Source organism: Myotis brandtii, unplaced genomic scaffold (genome assembly GCF_000412655.1).
Source record: "Myotis brandtii unplaced genomic scaffold, ASM41265v1 scaffold17, whole genome shotgun sequence".
NCBI classification, from domain to species: domain Eukaryota; kingdom Metazoa; phylum Chordata; class Mammalia; order Chiroptera; family Vespertilionidae; genus Myotis; species Myotis brandtii.
The window spans coordinates 403,562-416,213 of NW_005356259.1; the positions used below are offsets into that span (position 1 = coordinate 403,562).

At 41.5% G+C, this 12,652-nt stretch overlaps 1 protein-coding gene across 3 annotated transcripts in view; it reads right to left on the reverse strand.

Annotated features, from left to right (window-relative positions):
• Nucleotides 1–271: 271 nt before the first annotated feature.
• PIK3CG (phosphatidylinositol-4,5-bisphosphate 3-kinase, catalytic subunit gamma) overlaps nucleotides 272–12,652 on the reverse strand; it is a 38,627-nt gene continuing 26,246 nt past the window's right edge. For all 3 annotated transcript variants that reach the window (XM_005862872.2, XM_014536927.1, XM_014536928.1), the window contains exon 13: nucleotides 272–2,103. In XM_005862872.2, the coding sequence (XP_005862934.1) occupies nucleotides 1,825–2,103 (279 nt within the window). In that variant the 3' untranslated portion in view covers nucleotides 272–1,824. The remainder of the gene's footprint in view (nucleotides 2,104–12,652) is intronic.

Genomic DNA, 12,652 nt, shown 5'->3' on the forward strand with positions numbered 1-12,652 from the left:
CTGACGTCTGGGCCTCATCCCAAACGAATTAACTTATAGCCTGAGATTGGTGCTCAGGCAGCGTATTTTACTTTATTTATTTATTTACTTATAAAATATAACTTTATTGATTTCAGAGAGGAAGGGAGAGGAAGAGAAAGATAGGAACATCAATGATGAGAGAGAATCACTGATTGGCAGCCTCCTGCATGCCCTAAAACCTAGGATCGAGCCCACAACCGGGGCATGTTCCTTAACCAGGAATCGAACCATGACCTCCTGGTTCATAGGTCAATGCTCAACCACTGAGCTACACCGGCTGGTCCAGGCTGTGTATTTTAAAAAGTGTCCCTGGTGATTCCTATTTGTACCCAGAGTTAAAAACTACAGAGCATTTGCATACACAGAAGGAAGGTTTGGGCTACACCAAACCAGGTATCTACTTAGAAATATTTAAATTTAATATATATTTATATCTAATATAAACAGACACTGTTAACAGAGTTATTCCTTTGTAAAGTATTACCTATAAGTAATTTAAAAATATTTTATAAATAACGATGTTTCTCTGAGGTTAACCAACACTTCCAATAAATAGCAAAGTAATTAAGAGATGAAAATAGTTTTTGAAAAAGACATTTCAATTGTTTTTTGAAAACCTGAAGAATGTGTTCAAAGTGTAAAAGTTCTTTAAATTGAGAGGTGGATAGGACAAGTAGTGTTCTTCCTAACTCGGGTACTTTTTAGATAGCAAATATCTTCTTCCATTAATAAAAAAGAAAGAAAGAAAAAGCTTCTCAGATCAAAATTTAAAACCAACGTATTTGGAAACTAATCCATAATTTCTAGAATGTCTCCTTTAATAATATACTTAAAAAAACAAAACTTCTTCAAGTATCTTTACAAATAAATGCCTAAAATCCAAGTAATCCTAGAGGAGAAATTCTTTCTCAACTGATTTTTGAATCTAGGGTAAAGGGGTTCTTGAAAATTTCACAACTCTGGGTAAAAAGCTGTGGGAGGGTGGCAAGAAGAAGAGAGGCAGGGAGAAAGGGAGGGAGAAAAATATGAAGGCAAAAAAAAAATGAGTCCCTTTAGTTGCTTCTTGGTTCTATGCTGGACAAGGCTATAATAGTTGTACTTAATAATTCACTCTGTGGACAGAGTGGGGACAAATGGTCTCATCTCTATTTTCCCCTATTTATAATCTTGGAACCAGCCCAGCAGAGAAGGGCCAAGGCACTAAGGTTCAGATTTTCCATTTTTGTGTTTGTGCGTCTCAGTTGTACACTGTAAAGGACCTCATTGCAAAAGACGCTGAAAAGACGAACTCGCTTTCCTTCCTTTCAGTGCACCACTGGCATCTGCAGACAACGAGGGGATGTTTGAAAATACCGTGAGGGGATGAGACAAAGACTACAATGAGCACATTATTTTCTGTAAAGAGCTTGAGGAACACAAGGATAACCAAAATGGAGAGTAAACCCAGATGAAAATAGATGTCACAAATTATTCCAAAGAATTTCCAGAGGCACTCAATAATAAGATAGTCAAAACATCAGGCACAACAAGGAACTGATTAGTCTGTTTAAACATAGAATATTCTCCAAAATCATTGAGACGAATGAGATAGAAACAAATCTGCAAATAGGCCTAGAACCGAACTATCCTTAAATAATCAGACATGCCAATATTTGTCTCCAGTGAAGAGTTCAGCTAGGGAAAGAGCTGTATTTCTGAGGTGCCAGCTTTCATAATGTCCTATGAGAATTTAAATCCAAGGTTGATGATTGACATGCTAACTTAAAGCTTTGGAACACTAACTTGTTTCTCTAGCCCAAAGCATTAGGCTGAATGTTTCTCTCCTTGCTTGATGCCAAGAACAAGATGCAGGAACCAGTTAAACTGCACGGTCCATCCTTTGTCTCTGCAAACTTCAATCTGATCAAGAAAATACTTTTTAGCATCCTCCTCATTCTTCCCCACGGTCAGGGCATCCCGAATATATTCAATATCTTCTTTGCTTGTCAACTGGGGCATTCCCGTCATCAGCATCATGGAGAACAAGATGATCAGAAGGTTCGTGTGATGACGGAGGGCCAGATAAGCCTTAGTGCAGACTTCCTGAATAAAGAAAAACATGCTGTTACCGTGGTTACGGTAGCTAAATAGGCTAGAGATACTGGGTACTGGAATTTACATGGCATCACTCTGTCTGTGGGAAGAAACCATCATAAACAGGTAGGGCCCCTGCCTCAGATGCAAAGTTAGATGAGAACAGAAACTGTTTTTGTGATCTCTTAAGCACCTTAGTGTAGATACATATATCCAGGTGTGCTCACGGAAAGCTAAGTGATACGGTGAAGGTTCATCTTATTTCTTACTCTATATTTTCACTTCAGCTCTTTCCTGGGCAAGTGAGGGTGGACATTTATGCAGTCTCTGAAGAGCAATGAGTCAGTTTTGAACACAGTACTTGAATCAATCAACGTTATATAAGCATAAATAATTTTTGCCAAGAGCTAATGAAATCCAAAGAAATGATGGAAACATTGTGTTTGAGATTTCGTGTTCATCTTCACAATTTGTCCTATTCTAAGAAAATCGATGTGTTAGCTTCTCATCGTCTCTCAAAATTGTTGGATGAACTTTGGAATTTTAATACATATTCTGAATACCGAGTGAAAGAGAGGGCTTTAAAAAATGCTGTGGCTGCAGATAACACAGGTGCTGCAGGTGAGTTAGATCATACAGGTGAGTTAAATCCACTTATTAAGCAACAGGCATGCTTATGCCAATTAAGTTATTCCAAAACAGTGGTTCTCAACCTTGGCTGCACATTAGAATCACCTGGGAATCTTTTTAAAATCCTGATTTCTGGGCCTCATCCTCAGGAAATTCTGTTTCTTTGTTACTAATGTTGTGGCCTCACCCCATAACAAAGAAACAGAATTTCCAGAGGATGAGGCCCAGAAATCAGATTTTAAAAAGATTCCCAGGTGATTGTAATGTGCAGCCAAGGTTGAGAACCACTGTGATAGAAAAAGAGGCAAGTTCCCAAGTTCATAACATGAGACTAACCCAACCTTAATATCATAACTTGGCAAAGATAGAGTGTTAAGGAAAACTGAATTTAACAAGAATAAACATAAATATTTCAAATAAAATACTGACTAACATGTTAAAAGACTAATACACTATAGCCAAATAGGGATTATTCCAAAATTGCAAGAGTAGTTCATCATAAATTACTGTTGATTTTATGAAAGTAACATGTAAGAATATGTAACTAAAATGTAATGATGTGAAGAATTATCTGATATTATCAGTCATAATCATTCTGAATAAGGAGTATAGGAAAAAGAAATGAAGTATAAAATCAGAAAAGTGAAGATAAAATTGCTAGTATTTACAAATAACTTAATGTCTTCTTGGAACACCAAAAGCGGGGAAAAACTAAAATACTATTGTAACTCGTTTTTATTAAGCTAGCACTTAATAAAATTAATAAGTGGAATGCTATCAGTAGGAGCCACCAGTTAGAAAGTATAGTGAATAATGGACAGAAAATCATGATTTCTGTGATAGACCCATGCACAAAACATGCAGAACCCATATTTAAAAACTGTAAAAATTTACTGAGGCACATAAAAGAAAACTTGAATCTATCTATCTATCTATCTATCTATCTATCTATCTATCTATCATCTTAATATGCAAATAGACTAAACGGTGGAACAACTGAATAACCGAACAACCGGTCGCTATGACATGTGCTGACCATCAGGGGGTGCGCATAGAACACGGCGGGTGTTGGCCATGGCGGGATGGTGGAGCAGGTGAGCGGTGGCGCCAGACCAAGGCGGGGCACCGGTTGCTGTCACTGGGGTGAGCCTCTGGTGGTTATTGAAAATTCTTTGCTCCCGAGCAGCGTGGTCCCGCCTGGCACTCGCACCTGCTGCTGGAGCCCAGTGCCAGCCCTGATCACCCCTCAGGGCTTCTCCACCTCCTCCTGCTCCTGAGGGGCGTTTGGGGCGGCAGCCGCCGCTCACACCCGCTGACAGCACAGGCCCCACTCGCACCTGCTGCTGGCGCCAGCCCCAATCACTCCACGCTGTCAGCAGGGGAGCACCAGCTGCGGTAGCCGGGCTGCTGGCCACAGCAGGAGGGGCCAGGCAGGGGCACGGAGGATGGGCTGAGACCCGCCCCTGTGCCCACTGCAGCCTCGCAGCCCACAGTTCCTTTCAAGGTGCACAAACTCATGCACTGGGCCCCTAGTGTTATTATAATAGTAATAACAATACCCCTAGCACATTCCTCAGGGATGACTGACTACTTATAAAGATCTAAGATCTTCTCAGATTAATCTATAAATATAAAGACATTTCAATAAAAGTTTCTATTGAATATTTAAACTCAGTCTTGAGTTTTTAGTTCATCTGAAATAATTGGGGCCTGAGAGAACATTTTGAAAAAGTACAGTAATAAAAAACAGTGCTTGCCATACTAGATATTAAAACATATCTTAAAACTATAATATTTTAAATGGTGTGACACAGTGCCTATTCTTTTCCAAAAAGATAAGAAATTTTGTGGAACAAAATGGAAAGTTCAGAGACAGATCGAAGTATAATATATATTTATATGACATAGTAAAGGTGACTTCTCAGATTAGTAGAGAAAATATCTATTATTTGATAAATGATGCTGGTACAACTAGCTCATCATTTGGAGGAAAAATGAAAGTTCATCCCATGTGATATATCTATCAAAATAAATTCCAGGTGAATTAAAGATTTAAATGTAAAAAGGTCAAATATTTAAATAATCATGAAGTGGGAAAGGACTTTATGAAGATGACTTCCAAAGTGGAATCTATAAGAAATAGCTAGAGAGATTACAGAATCTTCAAACTTTTGAGAAAAAAAAAGCCATAAAAAATTAAAAGAGGCAAAAAATAAGAGAAAACATATTTGCAACATGACGTATCACTCCTTCACTCCAGCCTGCCAATAGCTCTTACAAATCAGTAAGAAAGAGATAGTTGGCTTGAAATACAGGCCAAAGATATAAATGAGAATTGACACAAAATAAATAAACATGAAAAATATGCTATCTCATTAGTAATCAAATAAATGTAACTTAAAAAGAGATGGCGGAGCCCGGCTGGTGTTCAGCGGTTGAGCATCCTCCCATGAACCAGGATGTCACATTTTGATTCCAGGCAGGGCACATGCTCAGTTAAGTTCTCAATCCCCAGTAGGGGGTGTGTGATAGATGATTCTCTCTCATCATTGTTGTTTCTATCTCTCCCTCTCTCTTCCACTCTCTGAAATGAATATAAAGATATTTTTTAAAAAAGAGAGATGGAAACATTCATCTACCAAAACTGGAAAATCTTTTTTATTTAAAAAGAATTTTAAGGACCCAATGTTCACCTTTTACAGGCTGATGGTAGATGGGAATAGTTATAGTTTTACTAGAAGATAATTTGATAATTAAATTAAAATCTTTGAAATATGTATGTGTTTTGCAACTTAATTATGATGGTGTTTACATGACTGATGCATTTGTCAAAATTCAAAGACCTGTACACCTAAAATAGTCAGTTCTCAGTATGTAATTACACATCAATAAATTTAATTTTAAAATGTCTATATCCTTATGCCCAGAAATTTCCATGCTAGTAATTTACCTTTTAAAGAAAATGGCTAATTTTGCAGTGATTTGTCTACAAGAATGTTAATTAGAACACTGCTCAAAATTGTGGAAACTTGAAAGCAATCTAAATATCCTATAATAGGGGATCAATAAAAAGGGTTTATGAAAGTACCTACAACTGCATGCTTTGTAACTACTAGGATGATACTGTAGAAGAATATTTAATAAGCATGTAAAAATGTTTGAGTTAAAAAGTAGGTATGAAACAACATGTAGTATAATCCCATTTTGGTAACTGTACACGAAGTACTTTTTAAAAAGAATGTAAGTTTACAGGCCAAAATGTTAATAGTGATTTGTCTTTTTGCACTTAGATGATCTTTTCTGTGTCATTTGCATGTGGAAGGGTAATTGCAGCGACAATGGTGGTCATGCCTGTGTCACTCTGTGTGTGCATCACCCTCTCCAAAGACAAAAACTCCTGGAGTATTCTGGCACTGTTTAGGTAGGCGATATCTATAATAATAAAAGTGTAATATGCTAATTAGACCGAACAGCCAAACGACCTTCTGGACGTCATTCTGGATGTCCTTCTGGAAGACCTTCCAGATGAAGCCGTGGCAGCGGGGGCCGAGGCAGAGGTGGTTAGGGGCGATCAGACAGGCAGGTGAGCAGTTAGGGGTGATCAGGCAGGCAGGCGAGCAGTTAGGAACCAGTGGTCCCGGATTGCGAGAGGGATGTCCGACTGGTTTAGGCCCATCCCACAGGAATCCCTGCGGGATCGGGCCTAAACCGGCAGTCAGACATCCCCCGAGGGGTCCCAGATTGCCAGAGGGTGTAGGCTGGGCTGCGGGACTCCGCCCCATGCACAAATTTCATGCACCAGGCCTCAAGTGTATATATATATATTGCACAGAGATGACACATACCAAGGGTTCAATCAATGTTAGTCCTCTCTCTTCCCTAAATGGAGGGTAGATGGGCTCCGTGGGAGACTCCACAGACAGAAGACAGTAGTTCCTGTCACAGCTCAGACATCACTTGTCCCCTGGAAGTGGCCCCAGTGCATTAGGCTCTTGCATTCTTTTTTTTTTTTAATATATTTTATTGATTTTTTACAGAGAGGAAGGGAGAGGGATAGAGAGTTAGAAACATCGATGAGAGAGAAACATCGACCAGCTGCCTCCTGCACACCTCCCACTGGGGATGTGCCTGCAACCAAGGTACACGCCCTTGACCGGAACCGAACCCGGGACCCTTCAGTCCGTAGGCCCACGCTCTATCCACTGAGCCAAACCGGTTTGGCGGCTCTTGCATTCTTAATGATTCCACTGACAGGCAGGAAATCATCTTGTCTTGCTCATTAATAGGACCCACTGAGGTCTCTCTCCTTTTTTGCTAATTACACAGGTTAAGGGCAGACTTCACCCCAGGCAACATACTCATTAATTTGCCAATTCGCACAATTTTCACGAAAGTGTAGATGAGAATGCTTTTTGATTTTGAATTAAATTACATTCTGATTTTTAATTATTTTCTGTCCTTCTATACACAGGGAGCTCCGAGCAATCCCTCCTTTCCCCCACCACACACACACACACACACACACACACACACACACACACACACCGTCTGAGACCATTGTGTGATCAAACAGAAATTTTTTGAGGAGGAAAATTAATCTGGGGCTAAGTTATTATAATGCCAATCTATAGGTGCTTAGTAAGTAAGTGTTAAGTGGCAACACAGTGATTCACCAATGGCCTTAGTGCAGGAAGAAACAAAGGAACTGCCCTGCCTCTCTTGAAGGCCATCTCACCCAAATGAGGAATTCCTTCTGGCTCTAATTTATTCAGTTAGCTCTGATTTTATATATAAGAGTCACTTCAAGGAGAAAGAAATGTCGTCCCCAAATTTAAACACATGCCCATACTTGTCAGACGCAATGTTTAAATTCTGACTGGCTGTGCAGACTTAGATACTTGGTACAGATTTACTTATGTTTTACGTAAAGGTAGTGTGGAGCAGTGGTTAAAAGTACAGACTCACACCTCGCTGCCTGGATTCAAAGCTTGGCTTTATTTCTGACAAGCTTCTTGTCACAGAAGTTACTTAACCTTTCTGGACATCAGTTTGCTCATCCATGGAATAATAATAACAATACCCCTTACATATGGTTGTGGTGAGATTTAATTGCTATGTAGGTGGCTGGCTATCCTATATAATAAAAGCCTAATATGCTAAGTGTCCGACCGTTCATTTGACTGTTCAACCAGTCGCTATGACATGCACTGACCACCAGGGGGAAGATGCTCTAACTGGTCGGTTAGCTTGCTGCTGGGGTCCAGCTGATCAGGACTGGGCCAGATGGGCTGGATACGCCCTGGAGCCCTCCCGCGGTCCCCCCCTACCCCAGCCCCAATCGTGCACCAGTGGGGTCCCTTGGCCTGGCCTGTGGGGATCAGGCCGAAACCGGCTCTCCAACACCCCCCAAGGGGTCCCAGATTGTGAGAGGGTGCAGGCCAAGCCAAGGGACTCCCGGTGCACAAATCTGTGCACCGGGCCTCTAGTTATTCATAATGTGAGAAGTTGTATTATTGATCACATATTTCTCAGGGCTGAGAGGTCACCTTCCCGTCTGGACCACCTGTTCGAAATGTCTCCTCAGACAGTAAAGACCTAGGAGGTGAGGTGGGTTGGGGTAGGAGACAAGCCTCACTCCAACCAGGGTTTGCACTGGCCCACTGAGGTGGGAAGGAAGATGGGAGCACAGAACACAAAGGCTACATATGCAGGTGGTTCTCTGGCTGTGAGGGGCACAGTGAGTGCCTGCTCCACCCACTCAAGCCCCAGAGGTATCATTTCTGCCCCTTGTACTCAGCCTTCCTTCTGCGAGAATGTCCTGGCCATGCTGCTCCAGCCTGAGGCCTGCGGTTTGAGGGACCATGAGGATGTGGCTTGGGGAACTCAGGGGGAAGCCCAGAACAGAAGTTACTGGCTGTAGCAACAGACTTTTCCCTTCTGCCTAAGCTGCCCGGCACTGACCTCAAACGTCCTCCTTTCTGTCCTTCTCAGATGCCTGTGGAAGGCTTTCTGTTATTAAGTAGAGAAGAAGGGGTAAAGGACCAATCTGGTGGCAGGGACGTGGGTAATGTACTTGTTGGCGAGTGTGAATGTGGGGAGCCCTGTAGGTTTGTTAGTGTCATTCGCTGGAACACTACCCTTTCGTGGCTAATAGACTGAGCCTACATTGTACGTCTGCTCTTAATTTCATAGTTGATTCAAATGCAACTAGTACCAAAGGAACGATTGCTTTTACAAAACTACCACTCCCACCATTCTTGGGAACAAAGGCACTCCTTACCACTTCAGTGTCAACACTTCGACTTGATTTGTTAACTGGCACAACTTATTGGTCCATTAAATTGAAAAGAAACGGTTTTCTATGTACAATCTACTCATTTCTTAACCACCAATGAGCTGTGGCTGCCTTGGATGGTCCACGGTCATGTGGAATAGGCCTACTTTTTCTTTAAACTCCTCCATTCTCATCTCGAAAAATAATTACTGTACATAATGCACAAAAATGAGGAAGTAATTTCAGAATCATAAAACAGAAACCCTTGGAGCAGATTCTAGGGCTGAGGTGAGAGAGAGAAGAAAAACAAATATTCATCAATGAAAAGAAATGTTCTCACCCACTGACCTTTCCTTAAATAATCATGTTGCCTCTGTCTGTAGAGCATGGAGAAAGTGGAGAAAAATAATATTTCAAAGACAGGGGATTTTATTTCGCTTTTATAAAAACCAATGAATTGGCTAGGCAATGTCTTTAGAAGTTATTTTGGCAAAACAGAATAGATCACTGATTAGCAGACCTAATAACACTTTGGTAAATTTGGAGTACTTATAAGAGTGCGTCTGACACTTGGCCATGCATTTATTCAGTGTGAATTAGGATTCTTATCTTTAAGGACTTCTTAAAAATGATTCTCAGACTAGTTCTGTCTACTAGAGGAAGGGCTATACTGCCATCTTCTCAAATACTTAGCTAGAAGCTCATTATAAAGGTAAAGGTTACAATGAAACTATTTCATTTTAGTAAAATATTCTAAATAGACTAGACCATCTGTGGAGGTGTGTGCTGTTTATCTTCTAGCCTTGTTCCAAAAAGGATTGCAGGTGGATTATTTGGACACATAAAAGTCAAAACAACATTAGTTAGAAGTGGGTAGAAAAAGGAAAGGGACTAACAAAGGAAATGACCTGCAATGAGTTTGGGAAAGAGACTAAACCTATGTATCACAAATCCTATCCACTTGCTATGAGTGGTCAGTCTTCAAATATATCTGCAGCCAAAAGGAAAATTGAATGTGTTACTGCATCCAGTGTTCAGAAGATTTAAAAAAACAACTGTTTGTTTAGGAGACACACAGCTTTTTTAGAAACTAAGACCTGATAGAAATTTCGTAAGAGGAACTTAAAAAAAGTACACTCTGTAATGCGGTGAACAGTGTCCTCAATAATATCCTGGTGGTAGACAAAACAATTCTCTACAAGAAACTAAACATTGAGAGAACGGTGCCGGTTGGAAGGTTATTCTCGGTAAATGTTGCAAGTACCAGGGGTCTAATGTCTTATTTACTGACTGACATGGCATGCTGGTCAACACATAGCCAGTCCAAGGCCATCTCTCAGTGATACGTGCATATCTTTCCAGAAAGGTGATAAAATTCAGCGAGCTTATCCAAGTCCTAACAACTCTACAGCCCCAGGCAAATCTGCATCAGGCGAGATGTCCCACCAACATAGTTGAACTCCTACAAAAGGCTGATGCCGGATCCGTCTCTGAGCACGTCTTCCAATGGTGGCACAGAGAGTGAAGTACTGAGATTCTCAGACCTGGATGGCGGAGGCTGAGCTGATAGTGGGTTAGGGTACAAATCCTGAGAGAGAATCCTTTGTCCAGTCAGTATGTCATGAGCATTTTGACAGATAAACTTGTAATTTCTCTGTTGACCTGTACCAAGCCTTTATTACGGTAACTTGTGATTAATCAACTGAGCTCCAAAGAACTTTTATGCTTTGTTCTCTACCCACCCCAATTCAGCCCATGCACTGCTTCAGACTGGACCCACATTTCCTTTCTTGATTCAAATTCCAATACATACTCCCATGTATCCTATGTTCCATCCATACTGGACACCTGTGCTTTTGTTCCTTAATACTAATACTAAATACTAACTTCACCTCCTTGCTCATGTTATGGTCATGATCCAGAGTGGGGAAGGAACATCCAGGTAGAAAGAATAACATGAGCAAGGGCATGAAGTTAGGACATGTGGTATATTCCTATAGTTCAACATAGGACAAAAGGAAATTGAACTCAGCCCTTAAGGCCCAATAGAAAACTTCCTTCGCTCCATAGCCCTTTTCTATCCCCCATGATTTGATTGCTCCTTCTGCAAACCATTGTTGAAATCCTTAGTACAAAGTTGTATATGTACGGGGGTGGGGGGGCGGTGAGGGCCCTGGGTGTGCCTTTGCTCTGTGTCACCTGTGCCCAGCACAGTGTCAGACACACTGTAGATAGTATGCAGAATGCTTCATGCACAGAGCCAAGTTCAGTGTTGGGAAAGACTCATTGCTTTAAAATCAAGATGAATTAGGGAAGGATCGTATTTGAAGGGGATTAAACTGTAAGCATGTTTTGGCTTGTGAAGAGCAGTACTTGAGCCTTCTTTGGCCGGCTCAGTATCTGAAATGTAGTAGGTATGTAATAAGTGTGTGTTGAACAAGTGTGCATATGGAAGAACAGAGCCTGGTGACACTAGCAGGATGGGGTAGGAAGCTGATATAGCCCCGCCTGGCAGGTTACAGTATAGTTATAGGTGTAGACAACTGAGGGGATATCACACAAGGAAGGGAAGTCGGAGAACAGGAATGGGAATTATGGTGAGTGTCCCTGGTGGTCCCTGTGGCTGGGCTTAGGGAGAGGACTTGAGTCTCTAGCAAGACAGATGGCAGGAGGAAACAGGGCCCTACTGCTGGAAGCAGGTTAACAAGCAGGGCCCTCGTGAAGAAAAGGAGGCAGAAGGAGTTAAAACAACCCGGGGTCTGAGAGGAGAGCTAGATGAAAGCAGAGATGGATTTTGAACAAAGGTTCTTAAAAGCCTAAGTCAGGGCTGGGCCTGTAGGTTTAGGGGCCTGGGTATGGCCTGGCATGGGGACAACACTGCCAGGAGTGGAAACCCAGCAAGGCCTGATAAACTGGCCTCCTAGATCAACGTAACACGCGCAGGAAATGGGCTCCAGACTTCACTCCTACACACGCTCCTTAAGGGTGACATCTAGGGGCAAGCGCCTTTCCGGTGCCCTCCTCACACTGCCTGCTGGGCACAGACATGCACAAGAGGATGCTCCCCTGACCTCTCCAGCTTCAGCTGACATGCACTTGCTTAGCGCTTGTTTATACAAGGCCAAGTTGTTTATGCTCCGTGCAAACCGTCCACCTTGAAGTATACACCACAGGTCTTATTCTCTTGGCATGGACTATTGCTCTGATTGGGGAAAAATATGTAATGTTTATGTAAGAAAATCTTCACAAAAATGTGAATGGGCATCATATGACCCATATTTGCATTATTATTTTTTAAATATTTTAAAATATTTTTTGATTTTAAAGAGAAAGGGAGATGGAGAGAGAGAAACATCAATAATGAGAAAGCATCATTGATCGGCTGCTTCCTGCATGCCTCCTATTGGTGGATCGAGCCCGCAACCCAGGCATGTGCCCTGACTGGAATGGGCATCATATGACTCATATTTGCATTGTTATTTTTTACATATTTTAAAATATTTTTATTGATTTCAGAGAGAAAGGGAGATGGAGAGAGAGAGAGAGAAACATCAATAATGAGAAAGCATCATTGATCGGCTGCTTCCTGCATGCCTCCTATTGGTGGATCGAGCCCGCAACCCAGGCATGTGCCCTGACTGGCAATTGCACCAT